The 16,375-nt window shown below is 42.4% G+C and overlaps 1 protein-coding gene across 1 annotated transcript in view; it reads right to left on the reverse strand.

Annotated features, from left to right (window-relative positions):
• Positions 1-16,375, reverse strand: part of LOC114458104 (A-agglutinin anchorage subunit-like) — a 33,712-nt gene that overhangs the window by 15,753 nt on the left and 1,584 nt on the right. Inside the window, exons 2-17 of the mRNA XM_028440357.1 lie at positions 14,785-14,827; positions 13,214-13,282; positions 11,920-12,072; positions 11,462-11,635; positions 11,201-11,245; positions 10,701-10,775; positions 8,340-8,492; positions 7,882-8,055; positions 7,621-7,665; positions 7,119-7,193; positions 4,758-4,910; positions 4,300-4,473; positions 4,039-4,083; positions 3,539-3,613; positions 3,286-3,348; positions 792-858 (exon numbers count right to left, since the gene is read on the reverse strand). Coding sequence (XP_028296158.1) covers positions 792-858; positions 3,286-3,348; positions 3,539-3,613; positions 4,039-4,083; positions 4,300-4,473; positions 4,758-4,910; positions 7,119-7,193; positions 7,621-7,665; positions 7,882-8,055; positions 8,340-8,492; positions 10,701-10,775; positions 11,201-11,245; positions 11,462-11,635; positions 11,920-12,072; positions 13,214-13,282; positions 14,785-14,827 — 1,583 coding nt within the window. The remainder of the gene's footprint in view (positions 1-791; positions 859-3,285; positions 3,349-3,538; positions 3,614-4,038; positions 4,084-4,299; positions 4,474-4,757; positions 4,911-7,118; positions 7,194-7,620; positions 7,666-7,881; positions 8,056-8,339; positions 8,493-10,700; positions 10,776-11,200; positions 11,246-11,461; positions 11,636-11,919; positions 12,073-13,213; positions 13,283-14,784; positions 14,828-16,375) is intronic.

Below are 16,375 nucleotides of genomic sequence, written 5' to 3' on the forward strand. Positions count from 1 at the left end.
GTTAGTAACACGTTTTCCTGTACAATGAAATTAATACCTTGCTTATGAACTAAGATATATTACATTAAAATACTACCTTGCTTGTGAACTAGGATATAATAATGTGTTTATACAAGTTGGATCTGATCCCATCATCAGACAGTGGAAAATACAACACTGCCAATAGAACTAACAACAGCTGGATTACCCTTGATGTAGAGACAAAACAAGGTGACATTATGGATGAAAAGGGAAAAACCTTCCAAACACCTTCGAAAGAGGAACTGTTCTTGAACTGGAGGAATGCTAACAACGTCTGGCAGGGAACAAGGCCAACACGAACAAAGATAGAGGAGGAGGACAACACTGACTACAGATGAGAATACACAAAAAAGGACGGTTCAGAAGAAATCAAGAATGTTTTGACCAGAGAGACATGTAAACCCATGTAAATTTGCGATGGTAAAACAGGGGACGGGACCCTGATAAGCAAACTGCTTCTCTCGTCTCCTTTTTCGGCATGTACAAAAAAGAAAAAAAAAAATGTAAAAAAAAAAAAAAAAAAGTGAATGTAACCATGTCGGAAATAAACTGAATAAATAAATAAATAAATAAATAAATAAATAAATAAATAAATAAACCTCAAAAAAGAAATAAATAGAATAATAAAGTTAGATCAAGAATCATGTTTATTCAAAGATTAAAAAATGAATAAAATGACCCATAATATCAACTATCTTTTTCCTGTTGAGCTAAAACACATGACATTTTGCCTCCAGACGTATAAAAAAATGATTATTCAGCTCTACTTACTTGTTAGCGGTGTTGTTGGTTCAGTGGTTGTGGAGATATCTGTTGTGGTATTGGTTGTTGGATCTGCTGAAATAAATACAAAGAAACATGAGCTGAAACATAATAAAAGCATCATACAGCAACTCCAGTTAGTGATGTTATAATGGTTGTTGGTCACTTTAGATCTGCTGTGACATTAGGAGTTGGGACTGCAAAGAAAATGTTCCATGAAGAGGCACTGACTAAAATCACACATTTCACCTGCAAACATCAGGTACACAACTACAACACAACACACCAAGGTAACATGTTGTGCACCGTACAAGAACATGTTGATCTTTTAGAACAGGGAGAAAGTGCCTGAGAACCAGGAATACACCCTGAAGTTCTAACACATTCATGTGCTGCCACAACTGCTGAGCACTCCACAGGCCCCTGACAGTCCTGGACTGCCACACTGCACCCCAACCCACAAGAGAGACGTCTGTCTCGACAACCTCCAGGCGGGAGGCTACCCTCCCCAAGGGTACACCCGACATTAAGTAGCCCCTCTCCCTCCAGGGTCGGAGGGAAACGAGACACTGGGCAGACACCCTGACCACCTTGTGCCGGTGGCGGCTGGGGTCTAGATGTAGGCTGTTCATCCATACCTGAAAGGGGCACAGTGTTAGAAGCCCCAGTGGTACGACCATGGATTCCAAGGCCAACATCCTCATGAGTCGCAGGACCAGGCCATACTGTAGGAGGGTTTCATGCTGGAAACGGTGTAGAAGGCTTATATGGCGGAGACTCGCTCTGGAGAGAGGGAGGCCCGAATTACCGAGGAATCCAGCACGATTTGGGTACGAGGTTGCTCTTGGCATAATTTACCGTAAGGCCTAGATTGCCCACGTGACTGAGAAGAGCAGCGGTGTCCCTCACCACCTGCTCTGTAGTCGAGGAAATAACTAGCCAGTTATCCAGATAGGGAAGTATTGAAACTCTGCTGGCTCGTAATGGTGAAAGAGCATCTGCCACACACCATGTAAATATTCAACGGGCCAGGGATAGCCCACACGGCAGAACCTTGAACTGATAAACCTCGTCAATGAACATGAAACAAAAAAAACTGTCTGTGATCAGGGGCAATGGGAACATGAAAGTAAGCATCTTTCAGATCCATTGTCACCAACCAGTTTCCTGCTGAGACAGTCCGAAGTACATCTGCTACATGCAGCATATGGAAGGTGAGAACTTTGAGAAACCGGTTAAACCCCCTCAAGTCCAGGATCGGGGGAAATCACCTTTTTTGGGTACAAGTAAAAAAGTGGAGTAAAACCTGCTGAGACAAGCCTCCTGGTTCACTATCTCGATGGCACCCTTCCCCAGAAGGGTGGCTACCTCATGAAATAGCATGAGGGATTATACGGTATCTTTGACCACAGTGCTTTTGATCCCACTGAAGTTAGGGGGCCGGCGTTGGAACTGGAATGTTTAACGTCTGGACAGTGTGGACACTACCCAAGGGTCTGTGGTCTGTACTTCCCAGCAAAGGAGCTGCTCTTGGTAAAGGAGTCCAACGACCAGCCCCTGAGGTTCAGGTTCTGCCCCCCTTGCCTCTTGAGGCCTTGGGGGGGCGGCGACTTGGTCCAGAACCCCAAGGCATCCGAGCTGATGGACGTATAGCTGAACAGAGTTGCCGATTACCTGGCACTGTGACCTGCAGGCTACTGGACTGCCCAGACGGGCGAACAGTTGGCCGTGGGTATGGGTGACCCACACCCAATCCTGCCAAATGTCCCTGCCAAGGAGGGTCATGGGGAGACTGGCGTAAAATGGCAAACTGCTGGCTCGCTCGGCCAACCTGCACACTACGCCCCGAGGCCTGGAAAGCCTCTGGCCAAAGGTTTGGCCCGGCACAACCGGAAGAATACGAAGTGTTCTGCGACATGGCTCGGATAGAGGGGACTGTGCTGCCAGCATCATGCATGGCTGCCAGAGCCCTGCCATTGCTTGTGTGATGGAAGAGAACCCTCGAGTCAGGCCAGCATCTGCGGAGCTCCGCAATATAAGCTTCAGAGGGAGGCACCACAAAGGCCGAGGTGTTGGGAGCCTGCCTTCCCTTAAAAGGAAAACAGCAAGTGGCAGCTTCTAGCAGATGAGAACACTCGAGGTGCCAATCTTCCGGTGACAAGCTACAAGCAACACGCTGTGAATAGCAAACAACCGACCTGCTATTGTTATCCGCAATTGCGAGAAGATGGAAGGAACAGATCACCTGATGACACCTGTAGATATAGACTCTCCGGGTCATCCAGGGGTCACAGGTGACTTTGTTGATATAATTACTTAACCTGCGCATGCACAAGATGGAACATCCAGTGCTTTAAGCACCGCCTCTGGCGGTCAGTAAGGATGAAATAGAACTACCAATTAGGTTTTACAATTTTTTAGGATATATTTTACTGTTGCTAAAATAAAACACTTTGTTTTCCACCCTGAGATATAAAGAGAAAAAAATGCTGTTTATCTTACTTGTCACTAGTGTTGTTTCAATGGTTGATGTGTTGATATCTGATGTCGTATTGGTTGTTAAACCTGAAAAAAGAAATAAATAATATAATAAACTCATAATAAATAATAAACTCAGATCTAGAATAATGTTTAATCAAAGATTAAAAAATGAATTAAATGACCCATAATGTCAACTATCTTTTTCCTGTTGAGCTAAAACACATGACATTTTGCCTCCAGACGTATAAAAAAGTGATTATTCAGCTCTACTTACTTGTTAGCGGTGTTGTTGGTTCAGTGGTTGTGGAGATATCTGTTGTGGTATTGGTTGTTGGATCTGCTGAAATAAATACAGAGAAACATGAGCTGAAATATAATAAAAACATCATACAGCAACTCCAGTTAGTGTCATAATGGGTCATAATGTCATAATGGTTGTTGGTCTTACTTAGAGGCTACTGACTGCTGGTCCTTTTATATTTTGGTTTCTAATTTTTATTTTTTATTTATATTCCCCCTATGACTATTTGGGTAACCCTGGGGTATTCGTACCCCACTTTGGGAACCTAGGTTCTAACACATGTCACATTTGACATCAAATCCATTCCTGGATTCATGAAGGAATCAGATTAGACGAGTAGACGACATCTGGTAGAAAACCAGTAGCACCTGGTGAAGGCGTACCAGGAGCTTTCACCTCTAGTGCTGCTCTAAATATAATCCTAATGGAATGTGTGTGTGTGTGTGTGTGTGTGTGTGGTTCCTTTGTCTTACTTGTTGTAGGTGAGCGTGTGGTGGAATGATGACATGGAGTAAAGTCTGTGAAAGAAGAGAACATCTCAGTTTGAACAGAGAAGAAAATCATTCAGGCATGAGAATCCTCAGCTTTGTTCTTCATCTTTATAATCTAACACATGGAGGAACTTAGAGTTTTGAAATGTTCAATTATTGACTAGTTGGAGAATCCTTCTTCATTTAGTGTGAGCATAATCATTTCACAGTCATGATGTTGAGGGATTTTCTCCACAGACTTACTGTAATAATGTGGAGACCGACAGTGTGATCCATCAGAAGGACGGTCTGTGATGCATCCACATGTGTCATCATTGGTGATGTTATCACAGTGTCCATACTTCTCACACTGGTCACATGACCAGCGATACTGGCCCTCACATGAGCACCAGTAGCTGTCGTTGGTTGGAGAGCAAACTGTGGACAAATTATGAGGAAAAGTGTCATGAATTCACAATATTTACTAATGAGCTCATTGAATCCAACAAATATTTAATTCACTTTACAGAAACATATCAATGTAAGACAGAATAAGACTTTTATGGAACAGCAGCACATTTTTGGTTGTTTTTTAAGTTAAAGTGTTTCTCCAGGTTGGTCACTGCTGATTGGCTTAAAAAAACCACATGTTCCAAACAGCATTGTTTCAGTTGAACCCATTTGTAGATTAGTTCAAACATCTGTATGTGCGTCTCTCTGACCTGTTGTTATGTTAGTAGAATCCAGCTGAAGACTTTCACTGATCTTTAGAGGAAATGCAGTGTTTGCCAAAAAGTTGTTGAGAAAATCCACAGCCTGAGGATCTGTGAGGTTCACCTCAACTGATATAAGGAACCGAGAAGGAAGTGAAGGCTCTGTAATCACACAAATCACCAAAGCATTATAAATATAGAAGATTCATTTTAAAGAGAAGGTTATGAAATAATCTTACCAGTAACTCCAGTTACTGATGTCACATTTGTTGTTGTGATGTCTAGAGGAGCTCTGAATATAAGCTCTATTTTACAGTCAAACATGTTTCACCTCTAAATGTTAGTCACATAATCTCAGTTTGAACTGTTTGACCTCAGAGTCAGGAAACGAGAGTTACGTATGTAACTACGGTTCTATGAATACTGGATGACCGCCAGAGGCGGGGCTTAAAGCACTGGATGTTCCATCTCGCGCATGCGCAGGTCGAGTAATTTATCAACAAAGTCATCAGTGACCCCTGGATGACACGGAGAGTCCATATCTACCGGTGTCATCAGGTGATCTGTTCCTGTCAAAATCTTCTCGCGAGGACACAAGGATCCTGAGTGACAGGATGCTCTGGCGGTCATCCAGGATTCATAGAACCGTAGTTACATACATAACTCTCATTCTATTTCATCCTTAATGACCGCCAGAGGCGGTGCTTAAAGCACTGGATGACTTATACCAGAAAAGTCACGAAAGAATCATCACCTACTGAAGGCCTGAAGCTGTGGACAGCACGGCCATTGCCATAGGCTGGACACCAGCAACATTCGCCCTGTAGAAACATCCAAAGGTGCATGATGGGGACCAGGTAGCTGCAGCACAGATGTCTTGCAGGGGAACGCCACTCAAGGCGGCCCATGACGTGGCCATGCCTCTAGTAGAATGGCACTTTATGCCCTGAGGCACCGGGATGCTCAGTGCACTATAGGCATACTGAATGACCTCCACTACCCAATGAGAGAGTCTCTGTTTAGAAAGTGCGGTCCCCCTTCTACAGCCTCCATGGCAGACAAAAAGGCAGTCTGTTGTTCGTAGGCTAGCTGTCGCCTCCATGTAAGCCTTAAGCGCCCGCACGGGGCACAGCAGTGTTGATGGCTCGCCATTCCGCGCAGAGGAGTCCGGAGGACTTAAGGCAGCCAACTCGATAGGCTGGTTCACATGATGAGGGGGCAACCGCTTGGGCAAAAATGAAGGATTTGGCCTGAGACTCACCCCAGAGCCATCAGCCTTCCAGCAAAGACATGCCTGGCTCACTGACAGCGCATGCAGCTCCCCCACACGTTTCGCTTTTGCCACAGAAAGAAGAAAGGCCGTATTGAGAGACAACCACTTCAAATCAGTGTGTCCCAGCGGCTCAAAGGGCGGCTGGGAAAGGGACTGAAGGACAACTTGCAAGTCCCATGATGGCGACCCATAGACCCGACGTGGTCTGAGTCTCTGAGTCCCTTTCAAAAACTGCTTGACCAGATAATGTGATGCCACTGTCTGGCCATCCACCTTTGTGTGATTGGCCAAGATAGCAGCCTCATACACCCTGAGGGTGGAAGTAGTCCTGTTTTTGTCAAAAACTGACTGCAGGAAACGCAGTATTGTCACCACTGAACATGTCCCCGGCACCTCGTTGTGAGAGTGACACCACTCCACAAATAGCCTCCACCTGTTAGCGTAAAGCGCCCTGGTGGATGGTGCTCGACAGTTTAAAGTTATGTGGGCAACCGCCCTATCGCAGGACTCCAAAAGTGGGTCCACGACTATAGGGGCCACAAGAACAGCCTCAGAACACCCAGACTCAGGTGCCATATGCGGCCGTTGACCTGAGACAGGAGGTCTTTCTTCTCCGGAAGACGCCACAGTGTCCCCCGCAGGAGTTTGAACAACAGCGGGAACCATGGTCTTCCTGGCCAACATGGGGCAACCAGAAGCAGGCGGAGACCACCCTGGTGGGCCCTGTGAAGCGTTGCTGGTATGAGGGGGAATGGAGGAAATGCATAAAGTAGGCCGTCTGGCCAGGTATGCCCCAGGGCGTCCCACCCGAGGGGGCTGGTCTCTTCACTCAGAGAGAACCAGAGAGGGCAGTGAGTCGTTGCCTCTGAGGCAAAGAGGTCCACTGCTGCTCTGCCAAACGTGGCCCATATCACAGCCATATATTTTACTGTTGCCAAAAAAAAACACATTGTTTTCCACCCTGAGATATAAAGAGGTAAAAATGCTAAAAACTATTAAAATGACCCATAATGTCAACTATCTTTTTTCTGCTGAGCTAAAACACATGACATTTTGCCTCCAGACGTATAAAAAAGTGATTATTCAGCTCTACTTACTTGTTAGCGGTGTTGTTGGTTCAGTGGTTGTGGAGATATCTGTTGTGATATTGGTTGTTGGATCTGCTGAAATAAATACAGAGAAACATGAGCTGAAATATAATAAAAACATCATACAGCAACTCCAGTTAGTGTCATAATGGGTCATAATGTCATAATGGTTGTTGGTCTTACTTAGAGGCTACTGACTGCTGGTCCTTTTATATTTTAGTTTCTAATTTTTATTTTTTATTTATGTTCCCCCTATGACTATTTGGGTAACCCTGGGATATTCGTACCCCACTTTGGGAACCTAGGTTCTAACACATGTCACATTTGACATCAAATCCATTCCTGGATTCATGAAGGAATCAGATTAGACGAGCAGACGACATCTGGTAGAAAACCAGTAGCACCTGGTGAAGGCGTACCAGGAGCTTTCACCTCTAGTGCTGCTCTAAATATAATCCTAATGGAATGTGTGTGTGTGTGTGTGTGTGTGTGTGTGGTTCCTTTGTCTTACTTGTTGTAGGTGAGCGTGTGGTGGAATGATGACATGGAGTAAAGTCTGTGAAAGAAGAGAACATCTCAGTTTGAACAGAGAAGAAAATCATTCAGGCATGAGAATCCTCAGCTTTGTTCTTCATCTTTATAATCTAACACATGGAGGAACTTAGAGTTTTGAAATGTTCAATTATTGACTAGTTGGAGAATCCTTCTTCATTTAGTGTGAGCATAATCATTTCACAGTCATGATGTTGAGGGATTTTCTCCACAGACTTACTGTAATAATGTGGAGACCGACAGTGTGATCCATCAGAAGGACGGTCTGTGATGCATCCACATGTGTCATCATTGGTGATGTTATCACAGTGTCCATACTTCTCACACTGGTCACATGACCAGCGATACTGGCCCTCACATGAGCACCAGTAGCTGTCGTTGGTTGGAGAGCAAACTGTGGACAAATTATGAGGAAAAGTGTCATGAATTCACAATATTTACTAATGAGCTCATTGAATCCAACAAATATTTAATTCACTTTACAGAAACATATCAATGTAAGACAGAATAAGACTTTTATGGAACAGCAGCACATTTTTGGTTGTTTTTTTAGTTAAAGTGTTTCTCCAGGTTGGTCACTGCTGATTGGCTTAAAAAGACCACATGTTCCAAACAGCATTGTTTCAGTTGAACCCATTTGTAGATTAGTTCAAACATCTGTATGTGCGTCTCTCTGACCTGTTGTTATGTTAGTAGAATCCAGCTGAAGACTTTCACTGATCTTTAGAGGAAATGCAGTGTTTGCCAAAAAGTTGTTGAGAAAATCCACAGCCTGAGGATCTGTGAGGTTCACCTCAACTGATATAAGGAACCGAGAAGGAAGTGAAGGCTCTGTAATCACACAAATCACCAAAGCATTATAAATATAGAAGATTCATTTTAAAGAGAAGGTTATGAAATAATCTTACCAGTAACTCCAGTTACTGATGTCACATTTGTTGTTGTGATGTCTAGAGGAGCTCTGAATATAAGCTCTATTTTACAGTCAAACATGTTTCACCTCTAAATGTTAGTCACATAATCTCAGTTTGAACTGTTTGACCTCAGAGTCAGGAAACGAGAGTTACGTATGTAACTACGGTTCTATGAATACTGGATGACCGCCAGAGGCGGGGCTTAAAGCACTGGATGTTCCATCTCGCGCATGCGCAGGTCGAGTAATTTATCAACAAAGTCATCAGTGACCCCTGGATGACACGGAGAGTCCATATCTACCGGTGTCATCAGGTGATCTGTTCCTGTCAAAATCTTCTCGCGAGGACACAAGGATCCTGAGTGACAGGATGCTCTGGCGGTCATCCAGGATTCATAGAACCGTAGTTACATACATAACTCTCATTCTATTTCATCCTTAATGACCGCCAGAGGCGGTGCTTAAAGCACTGGATGACTTATACCAGAAAGGTCACGAAAGAATCATCACCTACTGAAGGCCTGAAGCTGTGGACAGCACGGCCATTGCCATAGGCTGGACACCAGCAACATTCGCCCTGTAGAAACGTCCAAAGGTGCATGATGGGGACCAGGTAGCTGCAGCACAGATGTCTTGCAGGGGAACGCCACTCAAGGCGGCCCATGACGTGGCCATGCCTCTAGTAGAATGGCACTTTATGCACTGAGGCACCGGGATGCTCAGTGCACTATAGGCATACTGAATGACCTCCACTACCCAATGAGAGAGTCTCTGTTTAGAAAGTGCGGTCCCCCTTCTACAGCCTCCATGGCAGACAAAAAGGCAGTCTGTTGTTCGTAGGCTAGCTGTCGCCTCCATGTAAGCCTTAAGCGCCCGCACGGGGCACAGCAGTGTTGATGGCTCGCCATTCCGCCCAGAGGAGTCCGGAGGACTTAAGGCAGCCAACTCGATAGGCTGGTTCACATGATGAGGGGGCAACCGCTTGGGCAAAAATGAAGGATTTGGCCTGAGACTCACCCCAGAGCCATCAGCCTTCCAGCAAAGACATGCCTGGCTCACTGACAGCGCATGCAGCTCCCCCACACGTTTCGCTTTTGCCACAGAAAGAAGAAAGGCCGTATTGAGAGACAACCACTTCAAATCAGTGTGTCCCAGCGGCTCAAAGGGCGGCTGGGAAAGGGACTGAAGGACAACTTGCAAGTCCCATGATGGCGACCCATAGACCCGACGTGGTCTGAGTCTCTGAGTCCCTTTCAAAAACTGCTTGACCAGATAATGTGATCCCACTGTCTGGCCATCCACCTTTGTGTGATTGGCCAAGATAGCAGCCTCAAACACCCTGAGGGTGGAAGTAGTCCTGTTTTTGTCAAAAACTGACTGCAGGAAACGCAGTATTGTCACCACTGAACATGTCCCCGGCACCTCGTTGTGAGAGTGACACCACTCCACAAATAGCCTCCACCTGTTAGCGTAAAGCACCCTGGTGGATGGTGCTCGACAGTTTAAAGTTATGTGGGCAACCGCCCTATCGCAGGACTCCAAAAGTGGGTCCACGACTATAGGGGCCACAAGAACAGCCTCAGAACACCCAGACTCAGGTGCCATATGCGGCCGTTGACCTGAGACAGGAGGTCTTTCTTCTCCGGAAGACGCCACAGTGTCCCCCGCAGGAGTTTGAACAACAGCGGGAACCATGGTCTTCCTGGCCAACATGGGGCAACCAGAAGCAGGCGGAGACCACCCTGCTGGGCCCTGTGAAGCGTTGCTGGTATGAGGGGGAATGGAGGAAATGCATAAAGTAGGCCGTCTGGCCAGGTATGCCCCAGGGCGTCCCACCCGAGGGGGCTGGTCTCTTCACTCAGAGAGAACCAGAGAGGGCAGTGAGTCGTTGCCTCTGAGGCAAAGAGGTCCACTGCTGCTCTGCCAAACGTGGCCCATATCACAGCCATATATTTTACTGTTGCCAAAAAAAACCACATTGTTTTCCACCCTGAGATATAAAGAGGTAAAAATGCTAAAAACTATTAAAATGACCCATAATGTCAACTATCTTTTTCCTGCTGAGCTAAAACACATGACATTTTGCCTCCAGACGTATAAAAAAGTGATTATTCAGCTCTACTTACTTGTTAGCGGTGTTGCTGGTTCAGTGGTTGTGGAGATATCTGTTGTGATATTGGTTGTTGGATCTGCTGAAATAACTACAAAGAAACATGAGCTGAAATATAATAAAAACATCATACAGCAACTCCAGTTAGTGTCATAATGGGTCATAATGTCATAATGGTTGTTGGTCTTACTTAGAGGCTACTGACTGCTGGTCCTTTTATATTTTGGTTTCTAATTTTTATTTTTTATTTATATTCCCCCTATGACTATTTGGGTAACCCTGGGATATTCGTACCCCACTTTGGGAACCTAGGTTCTAACACATGTCACATTTGACATCAAATCCATTCCTGGATTCATGAAGGAATCAGATTAGACGAGTAGACGACATCTGGTAGAAAACCAGTAGCACCTGGTGAAGGCGTACCAGGAGCTTTCACCTCTAGTGCTGCTCTAAATATAATCCTAATGGAATGTGTGTGTGTGTGTGTGTGTGTGTGTGGTTCCTTTGTCTTACTTGTTGTAGGTGAGCGTGTGGTGGAATGATGACATGGAGTAAAGTCTGTGAAAGAAGAGAACATCTCAGTTTGAACAGAGAAGAAAATCATTCAGGCATGAGAATCCTCAGCTTTGTTCTTCATCTTTATAATCTAACACATGGAGGAACTTAGAGTTTTGAAATGTTCAATTATTGACTAGTTGGAGAATCCTTCTTCATTTAGTGTGAGCATAATCATTTCACAGTCATGATGTTGAGGGATTTTCTCCACAGACTTACTGTAATAATGTGGAGACCGACAGTGTGATCCATCAGAAGGACGGTCTGTGATGCATCCACATGTGTCATCATTGGTGATGTTATCACAGTGTCCATACTTCTCACACTGGTCACATGACCAGCGATACTGGCCCTCACATGAGCACCAGTAGCTGTCGTTGGTTGGAGAGCAAACTGTGGACAAATTATGAGGAAAAGTGTCATGAATTCACAATATTTACTAATGAGCTCATTGAATCCAACAAATATTTAATTCACTTTACAGAAACATATCAATGTAAGACAGAATAAGACTTTTATGGAACAGCAGCACATTTTTGGTTGTTTTTTAAGTTAAAGTGTTTCTCCAGGTTGGTCACTGCTGATTGGCTTAAAAAAACCACATGTTCCAAACAGCATTGTTTCAGTTGAACCCATTTGTAGATTAGTTCAAACATCTGTATGTGCGTCTCTCTGACCTGTTGTTATGTTAGTAGAATCCAGCTGAAGACTTTCACTGATCTTTAGAGGAAATGCAGTGTTTGCCAAAAAGTTGTTGAGAAAATCCACAGCCTGAGGATCTGTGAGGTTCACCTCAACTGATATAAGGAACCGAGAAGGAAGTGAAGGCTCTGTAATCACACAAATCACCAAAGCATTATAAATATAGAAGATTCATTTTAAAGAGAAGGTTATGAAATAATCTTACCAGTAACTCCAGTTACTGATGTCACATTTGTTGTTGTGATGTCTAGAGGAGCTCTGAATATAAGCTCTATTTTACAGTCAAACATGTTTCACCTCTAAATGTTAGTCACATAATCTCAGTTTGAACTGTTTGACCTCAGAGTCAGGAAACATCAAGCTTTGTATCAACAAACACGACGCCCACTGTTACCGTTGTGTACGCTATCTAGAATTACTAAAACCTATTCCTCAACTAACGAGAGAATCAGATTAGATGAGTAGACTGACAATGAGGACAGAGTAGACAATATGTCTATAGATCACACAGAGGAGTAGTATGATCCCAACATTGAGCTTTGATTTTATTTTTTTTTATTGTACTTCCAGTGAATTAGCATATTAGCTAAATATTTAGTTTCACCACGGACATTTAGATTCAACCATTAGATTTAACCTTTAGATATAGGTTTAGCATTTAGATTTAAAATTGGGATTTTACATTTACATTAAGATTTAGATTCAACATTTAGATTTGGATTGAACATTTAAGTTTTACATTTAACATTAATATTTAAAATGTATATTTAACATTTAGATTTAGATTTTACATTTAGAGTAATATTTAACATTTACATTTACCATTTAGATTTAACATTTGGCTTTTGATTCAACGTTTAAGATTTACATTTAACATTTAGCTTCAGATTTAAAATTTGAGATTTACGCTTGACATTGAGATTCAACATTTACATTTAGATTTAACATTTAAATGGAAAATGTAACATTAACATTTAGATTTAACATTTAACATCTGTAATGACACAAATTACTAAAGCATTACAAATATAGACTATTATCTGTCCTGGAACTACCAGTGTGTGTGTTCTAACTTTAGAGGAAACAAAAAAAAACAGTCACAGTAACAGATTAAAGATATTTACCACCGATACTAAATCAAGAATGTGATTTTACCACATTTGTTTCTCATGTTCATAATCATAATTATATGTTTTAATGAGTTTGTCTATCACTGTTGTGATTAAACAGTTCATGACATGTTTTCAAATGAAATAAAAAAGATCTTACTTGTTACAAATGCTGTAGTGTCTGATGTTGCTGTTAAACTCATATTAGCTGTGGTGTTGGTCGATAAATCTGGTAAAGAAATCAACGGGAACATCATTAATTGTAAAATAACCAAAATGCACAACCAGCGTTGACATGCTTTCTAGACTAATACACCATGACTTCAAGTCTTTATAAATCTAATAGTTGTCTGGCTCCACTTGGCCAACGCCAACAAATCAATCCCTCACAACATGATGAACGTGGCTATGGAGCGCTACCAAATACCGACCACATCAGGAGAATTAGCTCCAGCTGCTTCAGAGGATTCAAGCTACGGTTGAAAACTGAACATTTCACAGCCCAGTGGAAGAGACTCATAACGGACTCTACCATCTAGCCCATCCTGTTTGTCATGGAAGAAGAAAAACACAGAAAAACAGGCAGATGAACGGCTGAAAAAGATCAAAAGGTCAGGACGACCAGGGTAGTTTAACATCTGGCTCTTCCAGCACGAGCTGCTACCAACACTGATGTGGCTACTGAACATCTACAAAAATAAACATCTTCACAAGTGCTTAGTCTGTGAACTACTGCCACCCACTGTCCTGGAGGACAATTACATTTAAAAATATACACAGATTAATGCTGCACTTTGTAGAATCCGCTCTACGCTGAGTTTTGAAACCGAAACTCAACCTCGGTTATTTTTTGTGAAGCACTCAGTGACTCTTTTTCTCAGTAGAGACTAGTGATAAATGTATGGACGTTATCTTGTGTTAGTGGAGATTTTTCTGGTGTTTTAGACTCTAACATGAATGTACGTATCACTGTAGTTACTGTCCTGAGCAGCGGCTGCTACTGTAGCTTGTCCCCACCACACAGCACACAGAGGGGCTGTGATCTCAGCTGCTGCTCACAGCAGAGGAACAACCATCACTACACATCCAGACTGTAAAATGAATTCACCTTGAATAAGCTCTTCTTAGGTTTACATGTGATTTATCCCGTCTGTTCTCACTCTCCCTCCGACACCACTACGTGTGGCAGAACCTTCACAGTCACAGGGATCCACGATGACACAAAGTGATCCGTTCCTCTTCAGTGTGTGTGACTTTATGACTTTATTCTGTTTCTTCTCCACCTCAGTCTAACTTTTTCCTCTTGATTTGCTGAGTAACTGTTGTTTCTAACGCCGTTATGGAGACTTCTGCTGGAACATCCGTCATTACACTTGGTACGTGACCGCGTCTGACTTCAGTCGCGCAGCCAATAGTAATGCCCAAAAAGGCTCATGGAGCACGGGTGTTTGTAGAAAGATGTCTGATTGGCTGACATTCAGCGTCACGCTCCTGGATTTATCAACTTAAATTACAGCCAGGAGAAGGAGAACAGATTCACTCAGAACATTTTGATTACAGTATGCTCAAAGATCAGTATGGATTATTGACCAAATTATGCCAAAAAAAAACTTACATACTGCAGCTTTAAGGGCACTAACACTGATCAATTATATTATTTATCAATCAATCATAACTAGTGTAGTATGTGATATAACATCTGATGATCATTAAAATGATGAAATAACTCACCAGACCTTTTCTCTCTGCTGTGAAAATATCCATCATCATCTTTCTGCACACACACACACACACACACACACACACACACACACACACACACACACACACACACACACACACACACACACACAGACACACACACACACACACACACACACAGACACACAGACACACACACACACACACACACACACACACACACACACACACACACACACACACACACACACACACACACACACACACACACACACAGGTATTTTAATAATCATAGTACACAGACCTACATTTACATTATGGTGTATCAGACCTACCTGAAAGAAGAGATATGAATATCCTAACATATCCACCATTAAAATGATAATCACCAGAATGGCAGGTATGATTATTGCACACCTGAGTGTTTCCATTCCTTACAGGAAAATGAGAATAACTGAAAAACAGTATCATTTTAAAGGTGTGTGCAACAGGAATGTTTTCACTGTCTCTACTGAACAATAAAATACAATCTTTATGAATCACGTACCTGTGCTGTTTAAAAACAACCATTACTAACATGTCTTATATTTACTAAGTTAGATTAGATTTATTAATATTTCTATTTTTTTATATTTTTGAGGTTGTCTTGGTTTTTAAAATGCCAAATACAATGCTATGCTAAGCTAAGCTAAGCTTCCATCCTTACAGCCTACATTACAGTAATACCTAAATTACTATAATCATGCATTGCTTTGACAATAGAAAATTACTGTTTCACACAAGTGTAATTGTTAAAAACACCTTCAATGAGTGAAAACATTAAAGTAATGACAGCGTTAAACTGACTAGTGTAATTTACCTGATTAGATCCAGCTCTGATAAACCACCTACTGGGTCGTTTCCTCCACATCAAAAAGCTGTAGAAGCATGAACGCAATATGTGTGTGTGTGTGTGTGTGTGTGTGTGTGTGTGTGTGTGTGTGTGTGTGTGTGTGTGTGTGTGTAACACTACATAGAGTCCCTCAGCAACCAATGCAGTCAAACCAGTTTCACTATTAAACACAGTCTGAGTCTCTAAATGATTTCATTTCATTAGTTGAAGATATTTCTGATCAATGATCAATCAATATGTTTTTTTCTGACCACATTCTTCATCAATGATGATGATGGTTCTTCTTTATTCTCTTTAATAATGCATTGGTCAGTTCTTTACTTACTTTAATAGTTCCAGTGATCTTAGCAGTAAATAACTTGTGACCATCTCAACCATAAATTAACCATGCACTGATTATCCAATGAATACACTTATTATATTTTTGCTCCGTTAAATTCAGTATGCGTGTGACCATCAGAGAACAGTATAATAAACTTTATACGGTGGATGTGGTGGAGCAGGACCAAACGCAGAGACAGAATGAAGCAGGCGTAGCTTTCAGAATAAAACGATAATGTTTAAAGGTGCAGTCTGTAACTCTTATGAAAGCTGTCACTATGTGACGACAGCAAGAAATGAGTAATTAGCATGTGTTGATCACATGATCATGTGTTATTATATTCATGTTACTTTTTGTAGACTTTCATATAAATTAACTATAAAATCTACTTTATAAACATTGTGTTC

The sequence above is a fragment of the Gouania willdenowi genome, chromosome 24 (assembly GCF_900634775.1).
Source record: "Gouania willdenowi chromosome 24, fGouWil2.1, whole genome shotgun sequence".
NCBI lineage: Eukaryota > Metazoa > Chordata > Actinopteri > Blenniiformes > Gobiesocidae > Gouania > Gouania willdenowi.